This window comes from Aspergillus melleus, assembly GCF_016097325.1.
Source record: "Aspergillus melleus strain CBS 546.65 chromosome Unknown contig7, whole genome shotgun sequence".
NCBI classification, from domain to species: domain Eukaryota; kingdom Fungi; phylum Ascomycota; class Eurotiomycetes; order Eurotiales; family Aspergillaceae; genus Aspergillus; species Aspergillus melleus.
In genome coordinates, this window is record NW_025763376.1 from 1,632,724 (window position 1) to 1,654,310 (window position 21,587).

The 21,587-nt window shown below is 45.8% G+C and overlaps 9 protein-coding genes across 9 annotated transcripts; 4 read left to right on the forward strand and 5 right to left on the reverse strand.

The window, feature by feature from the left end:
- Positions 1–271: 271 nt before the first annotated feature.
- LDX57_011480 (arginase family protein) lies at positions 272–1,156 on the reverse strand (the record flags this gene model as incomplete). The annotated part of the gene is made up of 1 exon (XM_046093223.1): positions 272–1,156. The coding sequence occupies one exon, from the start codon at positions 1,154–1,156 to the stop codon at positions 272–274; it is 885 nt and encodes a 294-aa protein (XP_045949201.1).
- A 540-nt stretch (positions 1,157–1,696) lies between these two features.
- Positions 1,697–2,005, reverse strand: LDX57_011481 (uncharacterized protein; the record flags this gene model as incomplete). The annotated part of the gene is made up of 1 exon (XM_046093224.1): positions 1,697–2,005. The coding sequence occupies one exon, from the start codon at positions 2,003–2,005 to the stop codon at positions 1,697–1,699; it is 309 nt and encodes a 102-aa protein (XP_045949202.1).
- A 1,323-nt stretch (positions 2,006–3,328) lies between these two features.
- Positions 3,329–3,828, reverse strand: LDX57_011482 (uncharacterized protein; the record flags this gene model as incomplete). The annotated part of the gene is made up of 2 exons (XM_046093225.1): positions 3,329–3,672; positions 3,741–3,828. The coding sequence occupies 2 exons, from the start codon at positions 3,826–3,828 to the stop codon at positions 3,329–3,331; spliced, it is 432 nt and encodes a 143-aa protein (XP_045949203.1).
- Positions 3,829–5,880: 2,052 nt separating this feature from the next.
- On the reverse strand, positions 5,881–6,222 carry LDX57_011483 (uncharacterized protein; the record flags this gene model as incomplete). The annotated part of the gene is made up of 1 exon (XM_046093226.1): positions 5,881–6,222. The coding sequence occupies one exon, from the start codon at positions 6,220–6,222 to the stop codon at positions 5,881–5,883; it is 342 nt and encodes a 113-aa protein (XP_045949204.1).
- Positions 6,223–8,312: 2,090 nt separating this feature from the next.
- On the reverse strand, positions 8,313–9,874 carry LDX57_011484 (uncharacterized protein; the record flags this gene model as incomplete). Its single annotated transcript, XM_046093227.1, has 2 exons — positions 8,313–9,440; positions 9,500–9,874. The coding sequence occupies 2 exons, from the start codon at positions 9,872–9,874 to the stop codon at positions 8,313–8,315; spliced, it is 1,503 nt and encodes a 500-aa protein (XP_045949205.1).
- A 4,531-nt stretch (positions 9,875–14,405) lies between these two features.
- LDX57_011485 (uncharacterized protein) lies at positions 14,406–15,242 on the forward strand (the record flags this gene model as incomplete). Its single annotated transcript, XM_046093228.1, has 1 exon — positions 14,406–15,242. One exon carries the CDS (start codon positions 14,406–14,408, stop codon positions 15,240–15,242), a length of 837 nt encoding a protein of 278 aa, XP_045949206.1.
- Positions 15,243–16,009: 767 nt separating this feature from the next.
- On the forward strand, positions 16,010–16,432 carry LDX57_011486 (2,4'-dihydroxyacetophenone dioxygenase family protein; the record flags this gene model as incomplete). The annotated part of the gene is made up of 1 exon (XM_046093229.1): positions 16,010–16,432. The coding sequence occupies one exon, from the start codon at positions 16,010–16,012 to the stop codon at positions 16,430–16,432; it is 423 nt and encodes a 140-aa protein (XP_045949207.1).
- Positions 16,433–17,226: 794 nt separating this feature from the next.
- LDX57_011487 (uncharacterized protein) lies at positions 17,227–18,267 on the forward strand (the record flags this gene model as incomplete). Its single annotated transcript, XM_046093230.1, has 3 exons — positions 17,227–17,458; positions 17,520–17,944; positions 18,232–18,267. The coding sequence occupies 3 exons, from the start codon at positions 17,227–17,229 to the stop codon at positions 18,265–18,267; spliced, it is 693 nt and encodes a 230-aa protein (XP_045949208.1).
- Positions 18,268–20,706: 2,439 nt separating this feature from the next.
- LDX57_011488 (uncharacterized protein) lies at positions 20,707–21,271 on the forward strand (the record flags this gene model as incomplete). Its single annotated transcript, XM_046093231.1, has 2 exons — positions 20,707–20,785; positions 20,838–21,271. 2 exons carry the CDS (start codon positions 20,707–20,709, stop codon positions 21,269–21,271), a joined length of 513 nt encoding a protein of 170 aa, XP_045949209.1.
- Between the last annotated feature and the right edge of the window lie 316 nt (positions 21,272–21,587).

The following is a 21,587-nucleotide window of genomic DNA, read 5'->3' on the forward strand; positions in this document are numbered from 1 at the left end:
GCATAATTCAAACGGATCTTGGGCCGATCCAATAATAGAAGAGAATATAAGATTTTGGTGAAAGTGTAACCTTCCGTCATGCTTCTCAGGCTGCCACCTCAGGCATCCACTCAGTGCCCGTGGGGCGCGCGGCTGCCTATCGACCAATGAGAGGTAAATTGCTACGAGTACGCGATAACTGCCTCTTCCGGCGACAGTGATTGGGCCCGTTTATCTCAAAAAGGGTCTATCACTCTGCAGATCCCTGTTTTATTTTTGCTTGGGCAATTCTCTACTTCCTAGACAAAACCCCAGTATCCAACAAAGACTGCACAAACGACATAATGGCCCGGGTCCCTATCTTAGCAATCTTATCTCCATCCCCGGCATCCGGATCAAATGAGCAGACGGTCAGCGACTTTGGCGTCGACTTCTTCGGCACCAAACCCATGCATTCGACCAAATCCGATTCCGTCAATCCACCGGGCGAAGGATAATCATTCACCTTGCCGTACGACTCATCCAAGACGTCCAGATCAAGATGCACAAGAGCAGGACTATACGAGCGTCTCTGCAACTCCGCCTCCAACTCGCGCCGAAAGTCCACCTTCTTCGCCGCATCGCCCCAAATCGAAACCATCCCCGCATCGACAACCCGCTGTCGCTGAACCTCAGATTGGTCGCGTAGCCCGCAGTACAGGAAACGAGAGTAATCGAAAGGCTCGAACCCAGGGACGGTGTTCATGAGCGTGTGCCAGCTCTCCCCGCGTAGCATGGAGAGGCCCATGGCGTCGAAGTACCCGTTCTCGTTGACATTGGGGGAATCGAGATCGTCGTGGGCGTCGAAGTAGATGAATGCCAGATCGCGGATTTGTAGACCGCATGCGACGGCCGCGCTGGCCATGCAGTTCCCCGATAAGATGAGCGGGAACGTGTTGTTGTTCACGGCATCCGTGACGGCTTTGGAGGTGCGGCGGAGGATCTCAAAGCTGCGACCGATCTCGCCTTCGAAGGTATCGACTCGGTCGATTTCGGTGATGGTGATGTTTATGCCCAGCTTTTCGAGCTCTTGGATGAGGCCGATGGAGCGGAGTCGGTGCGGCCCATTGCCGACGCGATGGTCGCGGAGACCGACGTGGTAGGGGGAGAAGATGATGGTTATTCCGTTGGTGGACATGTTGGTGAGTGATTTGGAGGGGTTGGTGGGGAGATATGTGCTTTATATGGGGTGTTGCATGGACGTCATGTTTCCTGTTTCGGACATTTCCCCAACTCAGTGGGTCTCCTGGATGTGGTGTCATATCTGCTTCTGGATGCTTCTCCAAATTAACCCCAAGATTAGTAATGGACATTATTAACCCCATCACAGGACAGAAATATAAACAAGTCTTACGGAGTATACTGGTATCAGGAAAAATTAGCATTGGCAAAGACTTAATAAACTGTGTTAAGATCGCACGGAGTCTGGCATACATGACCTCCATGTAACGGACCATGGTCTCCTCCACCTAAATCTGACCAGTAGACGCGTTTTCAGCAGAGGGAAAATGCTAAATCAGCCATGCTACACTCATATAACAGAATTCGGTAATATCAGATCATTCCAATAAATATGAATAAACACTCAGATTCCCCCAAACCAACCAACAAACAAAAGCCTCACAGATAAGACCCAAAGAAAAGGATCCACACAAATCCCACCCCAAGAACCAGTCCCCTAATCCAACCCCTCAATAGTAACTTCCATATGAATCTTCGCATTCTGATGATTCTCCAGCGTAACAAGCCCCGTCTTCGCCAGATCCTGCATAGCCAGATCAAAATTTACGCCGACGACCCCGGCGTCGTCATCGACCTTCCACACATCGGCCTTCATGGGAAGTTGGCCCATTAGGGAGTTGACGGTCTTGATGGCCGACTCTTTCGTCCAGTCAAGGAGGATGGAAGAGCTGCGCGCGGCGATTGGGGCCGCGGACGCGCAGGTCATGAGAGCCATTGCGGCGGTTGAGAGGGTGGTGAAGCGCATTTTGGTGTTGAGTTGGTGGTTGGATGGTATTTTCTAGTTTGTTTGTTCTTAGATAAAAAAGAGTGACGAGGGAACTGGGATTGGGTTAGTTTAATTGGAGTTCTGAAAGCGACAGGTGAGTGGTAATGGTGTGACGTACGGACGGTGATGATATTAGAAAAGCGAGGCGAGGCGTAAAGAGCGACAATATAGCTATAGTAAAATGAACGAATGACTAGATGTAAAGTTCAAAAGAATGGCAGCTAGATGATTATCATAGCTTGAGGTCTGGATGGAGGGAATCAGTCGCGAGTGTCAATCACGTTCAGGAGATGACATTTGACAGGGTGTGATATTTTGAGCCTCGTTAGGAGATCGATCGTTCCTGTCTAGGTTAAGGGCCGTTCTATTTACTGTCTAAAATTTAGAAGAAGTATAAACAATGGTTGGGATGCTGATTGGGGATTGCATGGCGCTACTTTCTGGGAGATCCACCAAGGGGTTGTTGTTGTTGGCAGAGGCACTGAGATGGAGACTATTGTTCCTGCGCTGGGTGTCTTTTGCATTGAACACCAAATTAAAGATTTGGAAGCCTTCCATCCATTGCTTGAATTATCTTTGGTATTGAATAAGTTTTCAACATCCGTCAAATCCGATGGCTTGTTCCTGAGAGTTTTCTGGATTTATGGAATTTTCGCTTATACAAGTGGATCACAGATGGATCCTAATTTCGGCATCGGGAATTCTTAGTGGCTTGGTTCCTCCTGACGAAGATCGGTTCTATTTCCGGCTTAGATGGAAAGCGGGTGCCAGATCCATGATAAGGTTGGATAAACAAGCCATGCATGCGATAAGAGTTCAAGAGGCCAAAAAGGTAAGATGCTATATACAATAGGTTAGATATACAGACCCGATGATCAAATGTTAATCCGGACGGTACCAAAGCGCTGCGCAATGTTCAAGATTTCTACCGGGCTCTATCTAGATAAAGGTTTTAAATCCGACTTTCGCCGTAGGATTGGTGATCTTGGAGTTATACTATACAGAGAGAGAGAGCCAATGTTCGGAGAAAGTCGGCGTAAGGGCTTTGCCAAGCAAGCTGGTAATTGCGACTTTGCGCAATACCCGGGCAAAGCCGGAGAATGATATTTGAATGGCAAAAGCGATTAAAGTCGATGGACATTCTATTCCGACTGGATGGTGCTACCAAACCAGTGGCATGAATAGAAATTCGAAAGTATTGATTCGTCTTTGCGCCTGATCTAACCGAGTAGGATGGCTGTCAAACGGCAAAAGTAATGCTGATAATCACTCCTATAATCTCCCCGGTGCTGAACAACAAAACTAATAGTAGACGACAGCGTCCTCATTCATCTGGCCTTTGGCCTGTAGCTCCTTCACAGCCTCCTTGATACGAGCCACCAGCGCCTTGCCGTATTCCGGACCCAGTGGCAGTGCGGGTTTGGAGGTGTCGACTCGCAGCCAGGGAACGGGCTTCAGCCCCTGGGAAGCGTCTCGAAGCAGCTGTACTGCCTGATCACTGTATGCAGCGCCAAATATAATGGCCTCGACGCCCCAGTCGTAATTCTTGCTTCCCAGCGCGCTGTTGGCCGGGACGTTCTTTTCACCGCGCAGGAGGGCGGGAATCTCGTCCACTCCCGTATCGGTGGTCATGATGAAATGAATAACTGAAAAAGGATTTAGAAATTGGTGCATGGGCATCGGGATCTGATTGAAATATGGCCTATTCCTTTACCTTCTAATTCAGGTTTGACGGCTTCAACGACGGTAGCACCGATCTGCTCGCTCCTACCGCAGAGAATAACGGGGACAGAGTCTGACATGGTGAAATAGGGACCTGAGTTAGAAAGCTCAATAATGGAGTAAAATGGGAAAGAGAACGATGTTTTGCCAAACGAATAACAACGTGGTCATTGGACTCGCCTCCTTGGGTATGGACGAATGCTTCCCCGGTTTGAATAGTTAAGACGTCAGTGCGCGACAAGAAGGGGCCATAAATCTTCCTGCAGTTGACCTTAACCAGCGAATGATGTTACCGTCCATGGTGGCTGTGATCCCTGACGGGATGACATGTCATTTCGCTCCGCCATGCTGATGGTGCCCTTCTAGTGCTTACTTGACGCGATCCGTGAGGGGAGCATTACTTAGATCTTGTGCTTGGACAGCAGATGGAATCAAGGATGACTCGTGCTCTAGGCATCTCAGGTACATTCAACTGACTCGAATAGCCTTGCGTACAATCAACCCTTCCTAGATAAGGTTGAGTCGGTGTCTTCATGAAGGAATATTACCGATAATGACGAGATGTACTTTAATTCTCTTTTCCGCTCAAACCCGCGGATTTCGTGATATCCAATGGATTTGACACTAGAATTAAGTCATCACGGACCTCAAGAAGTAGACATCCAATTGACATTCCACTTTTTTGCCTGAAAGTCTCCTCTCCAACGTCTTACTATCTAAAACGAGCAAATATCTCACGATCAAAACACCAGGTTTACTATTGTGTTTTGTACCTCATCCCAATCCACAAACAAAATGGTTTCCTCATCCCTTGCCCCGGGCCCAGCTGGCAGACCAGGCTGCAAACTATGCGGTGCACCAACCGAAGAATTCCGAACGAAGGACTCAAACCCAAACGGCAACGCTCGCCGCCCGTTTCTCAAATGTACACGTTGCAGATACTTTCAGGGCTTCAATGATACTAGAGGCAATGACCCAAACAACCCTCCCTGTCACTGCGGTGCGTCTAGCAAATTGCAAATTTCAGGACAGAACAAGAAAGTTCCCTGGGCCTTGCACCTTGTGTGCCGTCTATGTCGCTGCCATTACTACGCGCCTGTCCTTGGGCCTGACGGAGAGCAAGTAACTTCAACTGAGGATCAAATAGTCGGTCTCGTTTGTTCTGGGGTAATTTAGTTCAGCTCTTGTTGGAAGTTTGATTGTGCTGGCGTCCTCATACGGAGAAGTGGACCATCCCAACACCCCTCGTACAGCTGGCTCACAAAATTATTTCTTATTGGTTTGTTAAACTAGTATCGTGAATGCGTTTTCAATCAGCTTATATCAAATTGATGACCTGGATTGATCTTATGCATTGGAATGATGCATGGAAGACCAGTAGTTCAAAACTTTGCATTTTCCACGGCATCAAAAGGAAACCTGAATTTTTTAGGCTATGACTTATCATCAGTCTGACTCACCGATCTTGATGAAAAAGCCCAGTATATTTACGAAATAACATTCTGGATATTTGCTTTTTATGTTTGGATTCCAGTATAATATCTCTGTAGTCAATTAGACAACCATAGTACCCACTTACAGCATTTGTCAGTTCGCCTTACCGGTTCCAACAGTGGATGCTTCTTCTTGCATTGATGGTGTCATTCGGGGAACGTCAGGACATGCGGAGTTGTATCGTTTGGTCAGATGATGATACTGAGGATATGTGTGCTAAATGGAGGTAGTAGTAGTAGTAGTAGTAGTAGTAGTAGTAGTAGTAGTAGTAGTAGTAGTAGTAGTAGTAGTAGTAGTAGTAGTAGTAATGACAACGACTTATCTCTGGACAAAAACCGAAACTGGTTCGTTTCGCTACAGACTAACTAATTATCCTTGAATTTCCTCACATTGTCACTCTTGAATATATCATTTTTACTTCGATCGAAAAAGGTGTCTTACTACAATTACGATCAAAGTAATCCTATTATTTGCTGTACTTGTATTCCATTCCCTTTTTCGTTGACTGCACCGAGATATGTCTCTAACCATTGAAAACCCCGTAAAACATCCTGAACATCCCCAGGCACAATCGAAGAACATTTTCCTATCATTTCCCTTGAAAGCCCTTCACTTTGAAACAACCGAAGTTAGATACCCTAAGCGGAATCATCTTGACAAGGGGTCGGGTCATCAACAACACAGCGCTTGCTGAGGACCTCACGCTTGAAGTCTTCGGCGCTGCACGAAGTCGGGTCATCAGGGACGCAGCGCTTCACAGGGACATCACGCTTGCCAAAGTCCCCAGGGCTACAGGAGCTCGGGTCATCGGGGATGCAGCGTTTTTCGGGGAAAGCGCGCTTGAAGTCCTCAGGGCTGCAGGATGTAGGGTCGTCGGGGATGCAACGTTTGTTGAGGGCAGCGACGTCGCCGGTAGGGGCTGCGGTTGCGCAGACACCGAGCAGGGCCATGACGACGTATATGGAACGGAGAAGGACCATTTTGGCGGAGCGAGGAGAGGATGTGCTGGTAGAGGATGGAATTGAGTACGGGATTCAAGAAGGATGGGCGGATATGCTACCGTTAAGATGTGGAAATGCACTGCTTATATACGATGGATCCATGATCACAAGCTAGCGCAGGAAGTACCTCTGTGCATTGCCTGATCGACATGCAAAAGGGTGCGTATGACGACGACAACGGGAATTACAGGGTCTGAAAGATTGATAAACGGAAAGCTTTCTCAGCGATGACGATCTTCTTGGCTGTCGGCGAAACTCCGAATCATAGAAGGCGTACGGAGTAGATTAGATCAGGATAGCCCGTGTCATTGGCAAGCGATGTGGAGAGATCGGCGGTGTCGATATTAACCTGCAGGACAAGCCGAGGAAATAGATGGAGAAGAGGGGATTGCTCCGGGGGATATTCCTGACGAAGAAAATTGGCCGTTAGTCGTTACAGATTATCATATCAGATCGGCAAGACAGCCGCAGAAAATACCTCATTATGCCGGGCTTAAAATAGATGTATTGAATAGGCCTCTCGAGCAATATGGAATTGTGACCTCAACCAGTGGGTGCTCTGTAATAATCTCAAGTAACCATCAACAGTAACCTTGCACAGTCAACTTATGAAGATCAAACTTGGTCCGATAACTTCTATAGCAGGATAGCTATTAGTCCCAATTTTCCTTGCAACTAAAGCTGTATCCTGCGCCGATTAGCGGGGCCTGTAAAGTCCCTAGCTCCCATACTACTATTACTTCTAGTGTCAACCTCGAGACCTAGATAAAATTATCCGTTATGCCTAGATAAAAAAAGCCCGGAGAAGAAGAAGCGCTATTCCCACGGAGCGACACCACCAATTCCAATTTCCGGCGTCTCAACCCCATTTCCCCTCGAGTAGCAAGAACACGCACAATATGTGGTAGGGTACGTGGTCTGATAATCTCACTGATAACGCATTTCAAAATATCCCCGTAATAGTAGCGACCACCGGACGTGATGATATAGCATACTTTCCCGGACATGGGTGCGTTTACCAAAATGGGCGTGATATTTTGCAGTCCGTGAGTTCGGGCCAGATAAAGCTGCTTAGAACGAGACCAAAAAGAGTACTTGAGTCGTCGAGGATCGTCAGTCCACCCTTCCGGAATTTCTTCGGGCTATAACTAGATTAGAATCTTTTGTGTTTTCTATGTTCTGGGGCATCGGTGATGGTGGGGCTTACAGGAATTCTGTTGACAGTAGTGCAGTGCGGGCACTGGTGGGTATTGCGGAAACGAGGCATGAGGCTTTTTTTTTTTTTTTTTTTTTTTTTCTTTTTTTTTTAACAAGTAAGGTCAGGGTGGTGGCTGTAGAAGAGACTGGATAGGAGAAGGGTGCGTTGACGTAGAGATAGAAGGTTATCTGGCAAGTCTGGTTCAGGTTGTTGATCAGTGAACGATGACGGCACAATATGGACACAAAACATGGACCCCCGTGACCTCTGTTTTAGCCCAATCTATTAATAACTTTAACAGAAAAAAATATTCCCTCTTCAGGTAAATTGACTGTCTGAGCAAGATAGATAGTCTAGATATGCAAGCATTCAAGATACATCTTATGATCCTGGTAGTAAGAGAAACATACTAGCAATTTAATCTCCCCGGCATGCTTTTTTCTTTCAAAGTAGCTACCTGGAGTTATCACATCAAGCAAGGAAGTAGAAAGGCGTCTTCAAATGTTTAGCAAGAGGATCTAATTATGGGGATGTCCAGTCGTCTAACAAAATGAATAATCATGATGATGTATAAAGACTGTCCTAGAATTGGTTGTGACTAGTGTTTTCTGTGCATTAGCATGATAGCAAAACAGAGTACCCATGAGCATCATAACCAACTCAAAAAAAGACCCAACGTTTCATCTATAAGACTTTTTCAACTGTTGGGTACAATCAAGAGTAGAAGTTTATCTCCAGTCATGGAGGATCAGCTAAGGTACCCCCGCTACCTGCTGTCTAAGCATTGCAACATAATCTCCATCATGCTCATTTGGTACATTTTTAGTGGTCAATCATGGCCATTGCCTCATGTATCTAATATACAAACATTTCATGAAGAAGCCGTCTGGTTGGTAGTCTGGATCAACACCCGCCGATAGGTTGTCAGTGGATGAGCTCCGTTATCCGTGACCTCCAAAATCAAATGCAACAACCAGCAGCCCGATGGGTTATCCCCCTTTCCATTACAGCTGTCGCTTGAAGAAGGAATGCTCATTCGCACCTGATGACCGTTTTCCGAAGTAGTCAAGTTCAGCGCGGGAACCTGGCCAGCCACGTTCCAATCATCCGATCCAGGCTCTTGGTACTGGAACCAGGTGTACGACAACTCATCGCCATCAGGATCATAAGTACCAGATGTATCAAAGCTGATACTGGAACCCGCCATAGCGGTCACCTTAAGTGGACTCAACTCTGTACTTCCATTAACCGAAACAACGGGGTGATGGTTCGCCTTGCTGAGATTCGCGGGTAGAGACCACTGCATGCGAGCGGCAAAGTCACTCTGGTAGGCATCACGCCATCTCCAGATACTCGCGAAGTTCGATTTGAACGTCCGGTTGTTGAGACCGACTACGCGATCCGCCGCATCGCTGTAATGGTTGTAGTTTAGAGCCGTTGAGGGATCAACCTTGGTGTATCGCCCGCCCCAAGATCCGTAGCCGGGGTTCTCGGGGTCGCCAAGACCGTTCTGGATGAGATACAGGAAGGTCGGGGTATCGCCTTCCATGATATACTTGAAGTCGGGATACGCGACGCTGCCATACGGGCCGATCTGGATGTTGTCGCGGAGCCACTGATGAGTGACGGTGCTTCCGTTGGGACCACCCTCGTCGACGCCGTAGTAGGTCTCGCCGGAGATAGCGATCCAGGTAGCAAGGCCGTATTGGTTCCATCCGTGGGTGGAGGAGATATAGAAAATGTCGGGATAATTGCGACGGATCCAGGCACCGGTGTCATCCTGATCGGAGATGGCATACACACGGAGCCGAGAGCGCAGAGTAGCAGCTTTTTCGGGCGAAAAGTGCTGGTGAATCTTGTATAACACTTGAGCGAGGACGTTGGTACCGCCCCAGGCGAGAACCCAGAGAGGCTGATCGGCCGCCTGGATACGCTCGAGGAGAAGCTTTTCGCCGTCGCTGAGGGTGACGTTGCTGCCTACTGCCTTCATGCCGTAGGTCTATGATAAGTTAGTTTTAGTTGAATGTGAGGATTGGGAATGACGTGGAAGTAACCCACCTTAGCGCCGCTACGCAGAATACTCCGGAAATAGTCTCCAGAGGGATATTGCGCATTAGGAGGGGCATGCTGGTTGAGGTTTGCCGTGACATTGCCGTAGGCGTTTATCACTTGCAGCATATCCTCTGGGTGAACTTCATCTCGAAGCCAAGTGGATGTTGAAGCGACGAGACCCTCGGTCTGAAATTGGTTCGCGTAGAGGAGATAGCGCGTCAAGGATTCTTGATCATCAGGTTCGTTGGAAATGTCCGAAAGAATGAAAACCCGAGGCCTGTTTGGGTAGGACACAAGGGACGATCTATTAACAGTCTTGCACAGCACTTGCACTGCTAAGATCCAAAGGATCGTCGACCTGAGCAAAGATGATGCCGCCATCTTGCGAGACCTCAAGGGAGCAATGATAAAGCAACTATAACCCACGAGAAATGCACAGATGACCCGGGCCCGGCAGGTTTTTATAACCGGCACGTGAGTCGGACCCAAGTCAAGATCTTAGTGTAAACCCGGCATTGACGAGCGAGGCTCTATCCGACAAAATCCGGGCACAGGCACTCTTTGCGGAGTTCTGCCGTCAATTTTGGGGTTCCGAAATCCCGGGGAACGCACCCTGCACTCGTCACGAAGCATGGTATGGACCCATGGGGAAGCAGTGGAGTGATGAAATCCACACTGGGAACGGCAGACCGTCCTCTGACTGGCTCAAGACTGAAGTACCTCCTCAGTATCCCATTGCCTCTCCGCCAAGTTGGGAAGTTGTAACCACAGCCTACCGAATTGCCCTCATCATTGCAGAGTTTTGAAGATTGGCACATCGTATAGCCTGAATAGGTTGTATCTGTGCCAAGCACCCCACATCTCAGAGAGATGCCAAAAATCTTGCATTGGTGAACATATCTTTTGTCGGGTAACAGTCCCAGACCACACTTCCGTGAAAGACTCAAACAAGCCAAAAGCCCCTTGGATTAGTTGAACTATGATTTGGTAAGTTCGAAAAAGGTGTGATTGTAGAATATGATAGTGAATGTTCTACAATGGCTGGGCCAAGGGGCGATTTGAGCACCTGAAAATTTACGTCATTGGACTGTTGGGGCTGGTGTGCCGACGGGCGGTATACCGCACGTTATCACCTGACGACCGGCCCCACCTGACGACCGCTTTTTCCCATACAAAATAACCCAAGATCACTAACTTTAAAGAGCTACAGTTCAACGAAAATAAGAGATATTGAAAAGATATTTTAAATAGATAATTTGTAAGGCTAGTTCTATAAGATTATTATAAAATATATATCAAAATCGCGTTATAAATATATATATAAAAGCTAAGTTTTTAAATAATTAAAGATAACAGTCTTTATATTATAATACTAAAGGATTAGTAGATATATATATAAAGAAGATACTATTATAAAAGTAATTAATAAAAAGTACTATAAAAATAATTTTATTTATTCTAATCTTCTATTAAAAGGCCATGTTTTTGAAATAATTTAAATTTTAATAATTATATTAAAAATCTGAATTCTATTGTAATATAAAATTAATAATAAAAAAATAAAGTATTAGCTTTAAAATATAGATATTTATTTTATATATTATTATAAAAAATATTTAAAAATTTATCAATTTAATAATATTTGTTTAGTTTTCTTTTTAAAAACTATCTTTATTTTAAAAGTTTTAATTACTAGTCTATAATAAATATATTTTTAAAATTTAAATAGCGTAAAGGATTATATTTATTTTTATTATATTGATTTATATAAAAAAGTAGAAATTACTGAGTAACTATAGTTTTATTTAGATATTACTAAGTTGTATTTTATATTGTATTTTTAAGATTTTAAGATAAATAATAATTAATTTAAAATATATTTGTAGGGCCTATATTTAGAACTTTTAATTTTAATTTTTAATATTTTTATATAATTTTTAGCTCCATTAAATTATTAACTTTTTTTAATTAAATCCTCTCTAAAATAGTTCATTCTTTTTTAACTATTTATAACTAATAAAGAAGATATAATATACTTTTTAATTATAATTATAATATTTATATTTAAAATACTTTAATTATAATTTAAATACTTATTATATCCCTAAATCTATATTATATAATTAATTTTTTAATTAATTTTATGTATTTGCTATATTTTATTGTAATTTTATACTTTTTTCGATATTTTTTAAAATAATATAATATATTATTTTAATTTAAGCGTATAATACCATTATCTATTTATTAATATTAAATTTATTAATATATTATTATTAAGTTAATCTTTTAATTCTTTTCTAAAAACGCCTATATTTAACTTGAATAAAACTATATAAGAATTAGTATAAAGATTATATTTTTACTATATTAAAAAGATATAATATATTCTATATCTAAATATAAAATATAAATCTAATATCTCTTATTTTCGTTGAACTGTAGCTCTTTAAAGTTAGTGATCTTGGGTTATTTTATATGGGAAAAAGCGGTCGTCAGGTGGGGCCGGTCGTCAGGTGATAAGGTGCGGTATGCGGGGAGCCGAGCCGATGCAAGTCGGGCAAGTTACCCGATTAGTCGTGGAGGTTTCCCATTTGAGAGACGCGAGTAATGTTTAACAATCTTGCGCTTCGGCATACCGAACAATAGAAAACATTGCTTAATATACACGGACAAACGACAGAGACTGCTTATATGAAAGACTGGATTCCTTGAAGCACCCTGAGCTTCATCGTCTCATCCTCCGACTTCTCTATCGATAGCCAGTTGGAGGTATCCCATCGGTCTACTTGTGTGTAGCTCAAGTACCTAATGGAGTGTCAGCAGCACCCAGCTTTTCAAAATATATACGATATGTAACTTGGGGTCCTCAGACAGTGATAGTCTTTCCCAATCAGGCCCAAGTATTTGCTACCGAAACCCAGGGCTGCCGTCGTGAAGCGTTGGAAAGAGGTTGGTCTGATACTATTATTTATGAGAGAGTGCTATCGTTCTGAGGGACGCCCAGAATATGGGCAGCCGATGTTAGTCATAGATGTAGCGGGCATGCTAATCCAATATACTGGACTTTATCTACTCCTCACTGGTCCTTGCGCGCTATGGCTTTTTTCAGAATGAATTGCTTCTTCGCTGCTCACATTTATCTCTTGGGTGTCAATATCCATCCTCTCGTGAAGTGTTCATTAATAGCTGCTACTTTATCCCGGAATCAACCTCAAATCACACACCAAGCGTATTGAGTTTAGTCCAAGTATTTAGACCAAACTTTTGTTGACTAAGTCATGGAATTGTGTCCAACAATCATCACTGAACAACCCCGAGGTCCATCCAATTTCGATACAATCATGGCGTTAATTCTACACTTGCAGATAGCAAGGAACTATGAGGAAGCCTGGCTGTCATTGTCAAGTGGCGTGCTGTTCACATAGATCCTATCCTCGGTAAGTTAACACCTAGAATCGAGGGATACAGACTTATCGGGTGTTGAAGACTGAAATAATTGAGATAGCGGGGGCAATATCGGTATATGCGCTTTTGTACTAAGCCGAAGCGATAGAGTGGTTAGAGGGGAACCCGATGATAGTTGTAGCATGATGAGAGGTTTCCTCAGGCAGAATAAATTCCTCAACACTGGCCGTGGAAGTGGACGCCATATCGTTATGGCAGCTGTTCGAGTCTTCACAGGACAGGCTGGTCAATATTGTTCGCATAATCGGCGTGCACAATGTGTCAAGATGACAAGACCGAAACCTCTTTGGCTTAACTGCGGAAGCTCTAATAGCCTTCCGACTCAAAGAAAAACTCGTGGTTCTTATTAAAACGATAGATTGTCGGGGCGGCGGACTATTCTCCGCCTAGCAGATCCCCCACAAAGCTTAGGGCTTGAATCGCCGTGCCAAAGCAGTAAGTTTATCAACATCTTGATTGCTAAGGGAGGTTTCCCCAGGTCATCTACGATATGGCCTTGCCCCAGCTCTGGTTGTGCCGCTGGCTCATGGCCAGTTATCGGATGGAACGACCGTAGTGTGCGCCGTGCTGTGGGTCTACATGAACCAACCAACACCCAACTAACAGTAGCAGTAAGCACTAAGATTCTTTTTGTTTTTTTTTTTTTTTTTTTTTTTTTTTTTGTAGAGAGTGGTATTGTTTAGCACGATTCCTTCGAAGGCGTGGGGGCGGAGAAGGCGCCACCTCCACCTCAACGACTTCCCGCCTCCGTTATCGTCTTCTGCTCTTCTCTTGTTCCGTCGCAACGCAAGTTCTGATTATGGCAACCTCCAGATTTAGAGTGATTGAGCACACTGTTCCTTGTCAGTCTATTCGGGAATATCATAGGGCAGTGAAGTCAGACAGCCCTGCGTTGCGGCTGGCTGTCAGGCAATATATTCCCCTTAAAAATGTCAGCCCGGCACCCGACGACGTCACAATCATTGCCGGCCATGCGAATGGAATTCCCAAGGTAGCTTCTCCAGGACTTGATACATTCGTAATCTCTTTTTGCTAAGCTTCACCCGATCATAGGAATGCTATGAGCCTCTTTGGGAGGAACTCCTTTCTTTGGCAAATTTTAGAATCAAGGCCATCTGGTTTGCGGACTGTGCCCATCAAGGTGCTAGTGGCATACTAAATGAGAATGTGCTCGGGGATGACCGTGAGCCACCCCTTTAAAGCATAAAGCCTGGCGGACTAACGATGGCTCTCTAGCAAATTGGTTTGACCATTCGCGCGATCTCCTATCCATGGTAAACCATTTTCGAGACCTAATTCAACCTCCAATCGTGGGAATCGCACATAGCTTCAGTTGCTCGCAGTTGTGCGTAACCAATCCTTCAGATTAACAGCCAGCTTGGCTTGCCATTTATAACGTAGTGCACGCTAAATATTATCGTGAATCAGTGTCCACCTTTCTATCATGCACCCGCGGTTATTTCACTCACTTGTTTTCCTGGAGCCCATGATTCAAGTCGAAAGTCCCGGCAAACCAGGTGGACAGAGTCCAGCTCTTTGGGCCAGCTCTCGCCCAGACCTATGGTCTTCACCGCAAGATGCCGAGAAATATGTCCGGAAAAGTCCGTTCTGGCGCAGATGGGACCCAAGAAGTGTTGATCGATATGTCCGCTTCGGGCTGCGGTCCGTCCCGACCGCTCTCTATCCCAACCACGACCCTGGCACTGTGACACTTGCCACGACAAAGGCGCAAGAAGCCTGGACATACTTGCGTCTGAATGCTGCTCCTCGAGACAATAGCGGAAACAGTAATGTGGAGCGTTTCCTCACCGCGGATCTCGCGGCTACGCCAAGAGACGGGCAGAACAACAGTCCCGAGTACGTGAACGTTTGTCCCTGGACGTGTATCGCCTTTGAGTATCTGTCCTACGTGCGCCCATCAGTTCTGTACGTGTTTGGGGAAAAGAGCCACATCAATATCCCTGAACGGAGAAGGGATAAGCTGGAACGCACCGGCAAAGGGCTAGGAGGGAGTGGAGGAGTCGCTGCGGGCCGAGTAAAAGCGGAGATCCTCCCAGGTGGATCGCACATGGCACCGTTCGAGAAGATACATGAAACGGCAGATGCCATATCGAGCTGGATAAGCTCGCAGAATGAACTGTACCAGACAGAGAAGGAGTTCTGGGAACGCCAGCACGACAGCGGAAAGTCGGAGCGCAACAGTATGGCTTTATCGTCGCAGTGGATGAAGTATGTCACACAGCCAGTTGATATCAAGCGGGAGAGGAAGTCAAACTTGTGATAGCCTGTTTAACCTAGCTATGGCAGAAAATCGAGTTTCGGATCGTGTGTGGGATGTGAGATGCTGGTAGAACAGTACTCAAGGGAAAATCGCCTGGTTAAAGCGGGCATGACATTGGCATCTCTCGAATTCGAGTTCATATATTTCTTGGCTGTTTAATTATTAACTGCTCTTGTACTCGCCTACCCTCGGCTGTTCATTATTCCAAATTTAATTCGCTATTAAGGAGACAGTGCTGATGCCACTTCATAGGCACAATGTATAATGTAACGAGAGTCGGGGGTGAAGCGTTTGCTTGTCCGAGAATCTAGAATTAAAAAGACTGTTTCTACTAATTATTCAGCTTTGACTCATAAGCAAGGTAATAATTAGATATCAGGTTTTCTTTTCTTAAGAGTATGGCATAATTTTGAACTTCCGAATGACCAGGCCCTTGTTCCTTCCGCATACGGTCGACATCCGAGGTCTGTTCGGATATCCGAACCAAAACGGCAAGGATATGTTGACTGGCGCCACACCGCGATGGATGACAATGCTGACCATATCATAGTACAGAGGACCAAAGAAAATTCTGCAATCCAAATAGAGCTATATTATAGGTTCCGAGATGTGAAATTTTTACTAATAGCAACAGAAGCACTTGTACAACGCCAGGGCAAGCTACTATCTATCGCTTTCACCTAGCACTAGAAACAACCTTTTTGCTATCATTCTATTCCATCCTATCCTTCGTGCATTCATTGAGCCAATTTACGAATTCGCCAAAAATGCAGACCTCTACGAACCAAAGCCACGACGCTGGAGATACCATCAACTGCAACAGCCTCCCGTGGCTCCCCCTCGCCCCTCAAGTCTGGATCAAAATCCTCAGACTTTCGCCAGAGACCGAATCCTACACCGTTATTGTGCGCGCCGAGCCCGGTGGCGTGCTGCCTCGCCACCGACACCTAGATAACGCCGAGATCTACATCCTTAAGGGTAACGGCGCTCATCCTCAGACTGGTGCGTTCGCGCAGGGTGACTACGTGACTGAGCGCAAGGGTGCCACGCACGAACCATTGGTGTTCCAGGAAGAGACCGAGTTGCTGATGATAAGCAATGGGCCTTCGGCTTTCCTTGGCGAGAATGACGAGGTTTTATACCTGATGGATGTGCCGATGTTGCAGCGGCTGGCGGAGGTCGCTCACTGAGTATACGTAGTGGGGCGTGAAGCATGATATAAGCATGTCATTGAAGCAGGTGTTTTGGTTCATTCAGTACCCTGAAAGCTTTGATTTTGAGATATTGCTTGGCAAGATTCGATTGGAAAACACCATCCCGCCCTTTCGGTTGGTGATTTGCATTGAAAAGCAGGTTTCATGGGATGAGCTTGCGAACCAAGAAAGGAGGGTGGAGGCCGCATGTTCTGGCCAAATCCAGTTGTTTCTCGGTACTAGGGGGGAGGTTAAAGTGTTTTACGCATTTGAATTGATGTGTCAATGCTATCTTGTGTCTTAACTGTTGCTATCACGTTCGAGGTAGCTCTACATCTTTTCATTCAGCTGTCAATCAACTCCAGGTTTAGGAACTACCAAGAGAATCTCGGCCATCTAGCACAGAAGAATTGCGAATCGTGTATATTAGGGCATTGTGCATGGCAGTTCATGATTACAATACAAATGTCATCTGCATGCATTTTACACGAAGAATTCGGACTTCCGAACTGTAGAGGCATGTATATGCGCGAACTTGGCTCTCTCAGCAGTTTGCAGGGATAAGAGTCTTAGATGCGTGCGGGGAAATTGGCCTAGATAAGTGATATTATCTACATAAATAGAGATTGTGATACAGGTTTAGAAGGTCACACAGGTACAGTCCACCATATATTTACCATAATCTATCAGACCCATCAACAGTCACTATGACTCAAGCAAGCATCTCCCTCAAGCCCTTGCCTAAGCCATGTATATTCACACTAAAACCAGGGGCCTTTCTGCTCCCCGTTATGTCTCGCCAAGGTACTGGACCCGGCATGATTGTCATGGTCCCGGATGACCCCTCAGACCAACTCACTCAGATCAATAATATCCCTTCTCCATCACTGAAATGGGCCGAAGAGGGTTACAATGTGATTGAGATTCAGGAATCGGCAATTGATCGAGGATACGTCCTTAACCAAGCAATGAAGACGTTTGAGCAGCAGGACAGGTGTACTACGGGTGCTGTCGGTCTTGTCGGTAGGCGAATATTGTTGTCTCGGTTTCATTCCATGCATACTCGCTAATGCAAACCTACAAGTGTACGGCTCTCAGCTTTGGAGAAAGGCAAAATGCCTTGCTGGATTTAACAGAATTACCGCGGCAGCTGTCTATGCGGAGGCTGCTGATGTCGTTCAGCTGGGATCAAATCACATTCCCACCGTTCAACACTTTGCAGGCCGGGCAGGCGTGCAGCTTCAGCGGAAAGTCTATGCCATGCAATATGAATATCCTGAGATGAATAGCTCGTCTTTTGCTCTCCCGGCTTCCTCAGCATTTAACTATGCAGAAGAAGGGGTCTCACATACTCGAAACTTGGCCTTTCTCAAGAGACACATGAATGGCCCTTACTTTGATCTAGAGGCCATTTGGGAGGAACATACCTACTATGAATTCGAAGATCGGTCCGTCGAACAAACTATGAACACCATGGTACAAGAGCCTTATGTGAACCATATACCAACGGTGAGTGGCACACCTAAACCATATACGTCGAGGATCGGCATAACTGAAACTATCCAAGATGACAGGGGGGATAGGTCGGGATGAACTGACACGATTCTATCGAGATCATTTTATCTTTAGCAACCCACAGGACACCAGAAATCAGCTTATCAGTCGGACTGTCGGCATCGACCGCGTTATCGATGAGTTTATCATGACAATGACCCATGATTCGCAAATTGACTGGCTGTAGAGTCTCCCCACGCTATCTAGATCTAGGGCGTCCGTTCCATTGCTGATATTTACAGGATCCCTGGAGTCCCACCGACTGGTCGCAAGCTTGAAATACCATTCATGGCAGTGGTCAATATTAGAGGAGACCGCCTCTATCATGAACACATAACGTGGGATCAGGGAACCGTGCTTAGACAACTGGGGCTACTTCCGGAATATCTCCCATACTCATATCCAGTCCCCGGAAAACCCTCATTGCCGGGTCAAAAGTTCGAATTTCAAGTTCCTGTGGCAGGATCTAAGACTGCTGCTAAGTTGCGTGACAAAAGCTCCGTGCCTTCGAACCAACTGTTGGGTCTGCACTTGCGAGTTTGTTTGATGGACAGGATTTACAGGCTATGACAGAATGACTGAAATTTGCCGCAAGGAAACGCATACAAAGCTGGCTGACTGTTCTTTACTCTACTTTTCTTCCCATTTTCTCCTTTCTACGCTTTTCTATTTTCTTCTTTTTTTCCCCTTTTGCTTCTTCCTAGCCTTTTATTTGATCTTTCAAGAGTGTTCAGAAATCCTACTTGTTACATGTCTACTCAAGCGATGAGGAAAGTCACCTTTTAAAATGGAGCGACAAAAGCAGTTAAATGCAGGGAAGTATTTCTCCTTTTAGGTATCCTGACACAGGTCTAATGGTTATGTTCACTGGCTGCAATAAGTGTGTCATTGGCCACTCCAGTAATATTTTCCGTACCATCTTTATACGCCCACCCTGCCAAACGTTCATCAGTCAGTGGTCTTTTCAACTACGAGAGATTCACCTGATACGTACCAAACTTGGGATGCATCAATAAGCCAGGCTTGTATATATCCACGCTTCTCGATCGCATCCAATCATCGATGCGATTCCAGTCTTTACATTGGTGGCGGCCTTGGTCAATGCCGAACGGAATTCGTTGTCTGGATCTGCGTGAGTACTCGAGACAGTTATCTTCACTGCGTAATGAGAAAACATACCCAACGCCCCATTGCATTGGAAAAATGGTTAAATCGGCATTGCATCTCACGGCATCCAAAAGGTATTGCAAGCAGTGTTCTGAAGATACAGTCAGCTAGATTAATTTGTCCTGGCAGGGAGAAGCTCACCGGCGTGACGTAAGAGCTCCACTTTCTGTTCTTCACTTCTTCCTGGATGGTAATGATCAAAGTACAACATGTGATGAACTCGCTTGATGCAATGCACGGAGTGGTATACTGCAACATTTGCGTAGATGTCGCCCGACCCGTCATTGAACTCTACAAGACCCGGCTGGCCACGGTAGTCCTCTGGGACCTCGTCTGGGGAGATCCGGATGTTGTTGTCTGCAGTCAGCTGTTTGTTAGTTCTGTGATAATCTGTCTATGACTACTATGCTCACGTTTCACAATATCCGCCCAGGCAGCGTCAGCCTCGGGACCTGGTGGCAAGAACATTGGGTGCTGTGAATCGGGCACCTTCCTCCCCTCTTCGTTATACGTTGATTTGTCTTGTAGGTCGAGTACAGTCCATGATATTGCTTCTTCCATGGGCGCTGTGAAAACCTGTCAGCAAAATCTACCAAAACTTCGAGTCGTGGCTGGTCTAACTGGGTACAAGGTTTGGTCCATTGATCCCATAGGAGCATTGCCTCTTGGTAAAGAGAAACCAAGTTGCACTGAAGAAAAGAATTGCATGGATCAAGACCGATAGGAATATCCATAGAATGAGTGACACGCCGCCTAATCTGCGCTGCGTCTTTTCCGTACAGGTGCCGTCCCCGGAGTCACTGTCATGTGGCAGAAAAGCCTCTGTTGACTCGTGTCCTTCAGACCTGGAAGAGCCGTCTCGGAATGGGTTCCTCATGCTCAGTGAACCATTCAGTGTGAGTTAGTCTCATTCTCGTTGCAAGCGATATGTTATCCCAAAATCTTGGACCTTGGGTTTTTGAACAAGGGTGGGCGGATCGCCGCTCACGCTTTCGCCAACGCATCCGGCTTTCCCCTTGCATGGTCGGTATAGTACATGATAAATCCATGTACAGGCAATAAATCCACTACCATACATAAAATTCACGCAGCGACGTCATCGCACACCAGTGGTATTGGTCTTTCTTGAACATCGTTTGTTAACATGGTATCCATGCGCCAAGTATCCTCAATTGCGGTGAGTATTGTGACTCGTAACACGTCAATATCGCCCAAGGATCGACCATATCTTACTCAACTTGTTCTTTTCGACCAAGAACCTCGACCTGCAGAGGATCATTGTGCAGCTTCGTTCTGCACCATAGCAGGATTCATGGTTCATAGTGGTACGTCGATCCCGAGAGTTTCCGCGGACGGATATCCCGTAGGAGAGTCTCCATTGCTTCCCATAAATATAACCATCCGAAATTCTCTGCTTGAACTAAGCTCTCAATCTCCCATAGTACTGAATTCAGTGATACCCTAAGCATACTACCGGCATAACACACTAGATCCTCACGTTTTTCTCACCTTTTCTTCTGACCTCAAACAATCAACCCTTTCCACACACCATGCAACTCACAAACCTGCTTTGGACCATGGGGCTCCTGGCTATTGGAGCCCAGGGATTACCACTCAGCAACACACCCGGTAAATAGAACTCCGTGTTGCGAACAAGAATCCTTACTGACAATGATCTAAGGTGCCCTTGATGCCAGTGTCCAGCGCAGCGGCGATAATGTTCCTCAAGTCCACAATGACCTCAGTCACGAACATATTAGTGGAGATCATCGACCCGGAAAGAATGCTGAAGCCGACCAGGGATATGAAGGCGCGGCGAAGCGCCGTTCCCCAAGCAAAGATGCGGATCAGGGCTACCATGGCGGTCCCGCCGGCCCAAGAAGTCTTGATGCCACTCGCGCTTCTATGTACGGCGTTCCACATGATGCGCATCAGGAGGCGGACCAGGGCTATGAAGGAGCTGCGAAGCGTTCTGGTAAAGATGCGGACCAGGGCTACGAAGGAGCTGCGAAGCGTTCTGGTAAAGATGCGGACCAGGGCTATGAAGGAGCCGGCGCGAAGCGTCTTTCTTCTGGTAAAGATGCGGACCAGGGATATGAAGGTGGTATTGCCTGAAGAGGGCTTGATGCCACTCCAGTTAGCAATGACCGTGTTCAACACAATGCGCATGGGGAGGGGATCAGGGATACAATGGGTTGATTTAGAGGAAGGGGCTATGTTGAAGTTGAGAAAGGGGCAAAGAATGTTAGAATCCAGTTTTATGATCTCATGAAACGTATTGTACGCGAGAATACCAAGATGGGCTACAGTGAAGATGCTCCATAAACTTCTTCCCGAATACAGCAGGTAATGGTCGCTCCATTTGAGACACTTCTAAAATGTCTCTTTCTCAATACAAACACTTAATAACTACTTGAAGATAGAAACTAAT